Raw genomic sequence first — 2,687 nt, 5'->3', positions numbered from 1 at the left:
CAGTAAGTGGGGCCATAGCAGCTATTACAGGACCACTAGCAGTTGAGAAGAACCAAGATAGATAATGGAGTATGATGCGACCCAATGAGAAGGGCACAAAGATTACAACACCAAGGAAAATCATATTGCTTGCAAGCACCTGCATGTGGAACAACATATTTAATCTCTAAATAAAATACCATGTAAAACAATGGGTTCATTTTGTCAAAGAAAAACATTAAAATTATCATCGAAGTTTATCAGCACAATATACAACTTTATGAACATAAGCTACTGCTTCAACAAAATGACCAATTAACATAAGAAAGATAATCATAGAATTCAATAACCATGCTTCACCTAATGATCAAAACACAGCCAATAATCAATTTTAAGGGAATGAGGCTTGGATTTCATGCAACGAACCCCCCAAATTTAAATTTTACATGCAAAAGTAATGAATATTTTTCTCTGATCAAGTAAAATTCATCACCTCATATTTGTGCATTCCTTCCATTCACATGTTATGAGAGAAGTTTATTAATCAAGATTGCATTTCATCCATGACTGTAATAGCACACTAAAATAATGTTTGAATACAAATATACATCATCATTATTCAGGAGAGGAGCTTGTTAAATATAGCTCACTGACATAAATGCAACTAAAATAAGCTTAATCATTTTTGGCTAAACATTCTTTTCTGCCTAGGCCAACTTGTCCATTTTTTTATAAAGAAGCAATAACAAGACCAATAACATTGTAATAAATGAATAACGAACATTAGACGTTATAACATGAAGTTAATAGACTTACAGTAAATGCATTCTCAACCAAATGAAAAACTGGACCCTGCATGCCAACAAGTTCATCAAAGGGCACATCCTCTGCTCCATCAGCATCATCCAGACCATCAAACATCTGCTCAACATGGGCCTCAAGACGTGCTGCTTGCATCTCCCACCGTGCAGCAACATTTTCAGCATTTCTTCTAATCACTTGTCCAGCTCCTGCAATTCCTTGTGCTCCACCAGCATCTTCACCATTCCCATCACCATTAATATTACGATTAGCTTGTCCAGGAGCTCTTCTAGCAATTCGCGCCCCATTTCTGTCCACTTCATCTTCTCTATCAGCATCCTGTCCCCCAATTTCTCGCAAATGCCTAAAGTAATCTCTCAGAGAAGTGGCCCCAAGAAATATGAAGACAATGCTTGCAGAAAGCAGGAAACCATGGAGGCAATCAGTCAGAATAACTGCTGTTGATAAATGACTTAGGAATAGCCTCTGGGCTTCACTGAAACTTCTTACAAAAGCTAATCGCCATATCCAGAATGTTATGAAAGGTATAATTAGGAGCCACACGGATAGCACAAAGCTCAGGCGCAAGAAGAATTGCAGAACGTGGCAAGCTTTCATTGCCATTCCAACCACAAATTCTTGAAACGGTAACCTAGCTGGGGCATTCTCAGCATAAACAGGAGAAAACGAGAATGCATGCTTGCAGACCTGCAGCATATATGAAACAAATTTAGGAGAGCCACCAAAATCAAAAGGGATGTAAGGCTAGAAGTACACTATAAACGTTGTCCCAACTCAGGTACATTCAGGCAGGGTTATTGGCGTGTTGAACATAGCATATGAACTGATTTTAAAAACAAAGCCCTACTTCCAGTATAAGTTTATTACATATGTTTCCGATCAACTCTTCCAAGTCCAAGAGTAACCAATTGTATGACACATTGCCATCACTCTTACTTAACATCAAATTAGAATACTTCAAAATCTTCGTCTTCATCACTAGACAGCTCATGTGAGCTCAAGTTCAGGTAAAATCTAGCTAAATAATCATATAGAACCAATACTATATACATGGGAGTTAACTTCAGAGAAAGGAACTCTCACCAGCTCTATTTAAATAACATGTGTGAAATATAAAAGATACGGATCAGAAATTCAAATTTTTCTAAAAAAGTATCTATAGAAGTTAATCCATGCTAATTTCAAAGGATCAAACCAAACAACGAACTACAATCATGTTTCAGAGCTATGACGGCGAACAACTAGGAAGAAATAGGGCAAAAATAAGGGATTAACCTCGCATTGGCGAGCGTTGCTGTGATTCAACCACTGAAGGAGACAATCCTGATGCACAAACTTGATACTCCCGCTGCACGCACAAGGATACCGGAGAGGGTTCTCGGCATCGCCAGGGTTCCTGCATATCCGGCACACGTCCTCTTCCTCCTCGTCATCGTCTTCGTACCTAGCAGTAGGCGAAGCTGCCGGCGCCGGCGCTGCCGACGATGCGGTTGATTCTATCTCCTTTCCTTTTGCGGCACGAGGTGACGAAGCCAGAGAGGAGGCAGAAGACGAAGGGGAGGAAGAGGAAGACGACGACGGCGGAGAGTTTGCAACAGTTTCGGCGGCGATAGGGCTGCCGTCGAGAGAAGGCGGTGGCTCGTGCGCGATCTCCATGGCGGATTCGAACCGAACCGGCCTGGACCGGCGATGACTTAGGGCGAGTCAGAAACCGAGTCGGTGGAGGCTGAGAATCGAAGCTGAAGAGAAAGAAAGCGAATAAAAGATGGAAAGAGAGAAGAGAGAAAGAAAAGAAAGAGCGGTGACGATCGGAGATGGCGGTGTGTTGAAAATGAGTTATTCCGGGATTGCCCTTGTTTGGTTATTTATATTACGCGCGTGTTGGC

General features: G+C 41.3%; 1 protein-coding gene across 2 annotated transcripts in view; it reads right to left on the bottom strand.

The window, feature by feature from the left end:
• LOC107622517 (probable E3 ubiquitin ligase SUD1) overlaps positions 1-2,654 on the bottom strand; it is a gene marked incomplete in the record, with an annotated part of 6,662 nt that extends 4,008 nt beyond the window's left edge. For both annotated transcript variants that reach the window (XM_016324446.2, XM_016324447.2), the window contains 3 exon segments: positions 1-139; positions 796-1,488; positions 2,077-2,654. In XM_016324446.2, the coding sequence (XP_016179932.1) occupies positions 1-139; positions 796-1,488; positions 2,077-2,457 (1,213 nt within the window).

This window comes from Arachis ipaensis, chromosome B10 (genome assembly GCF_000816755.2).
Source record: "Arachis ipaensis cultivar K30076 chromosome B10, Araip1.1, whole genome shotgun sequence".
NCBI lineage: Eukaryota > Viridiplantae > Streptophyta > Magnoliopsida > Fabales > Fabaceae > Arachis > Arachis ipaensis.
This window is presented reverse-complemented; position numbering and strand designations above follow the sequence as displayed.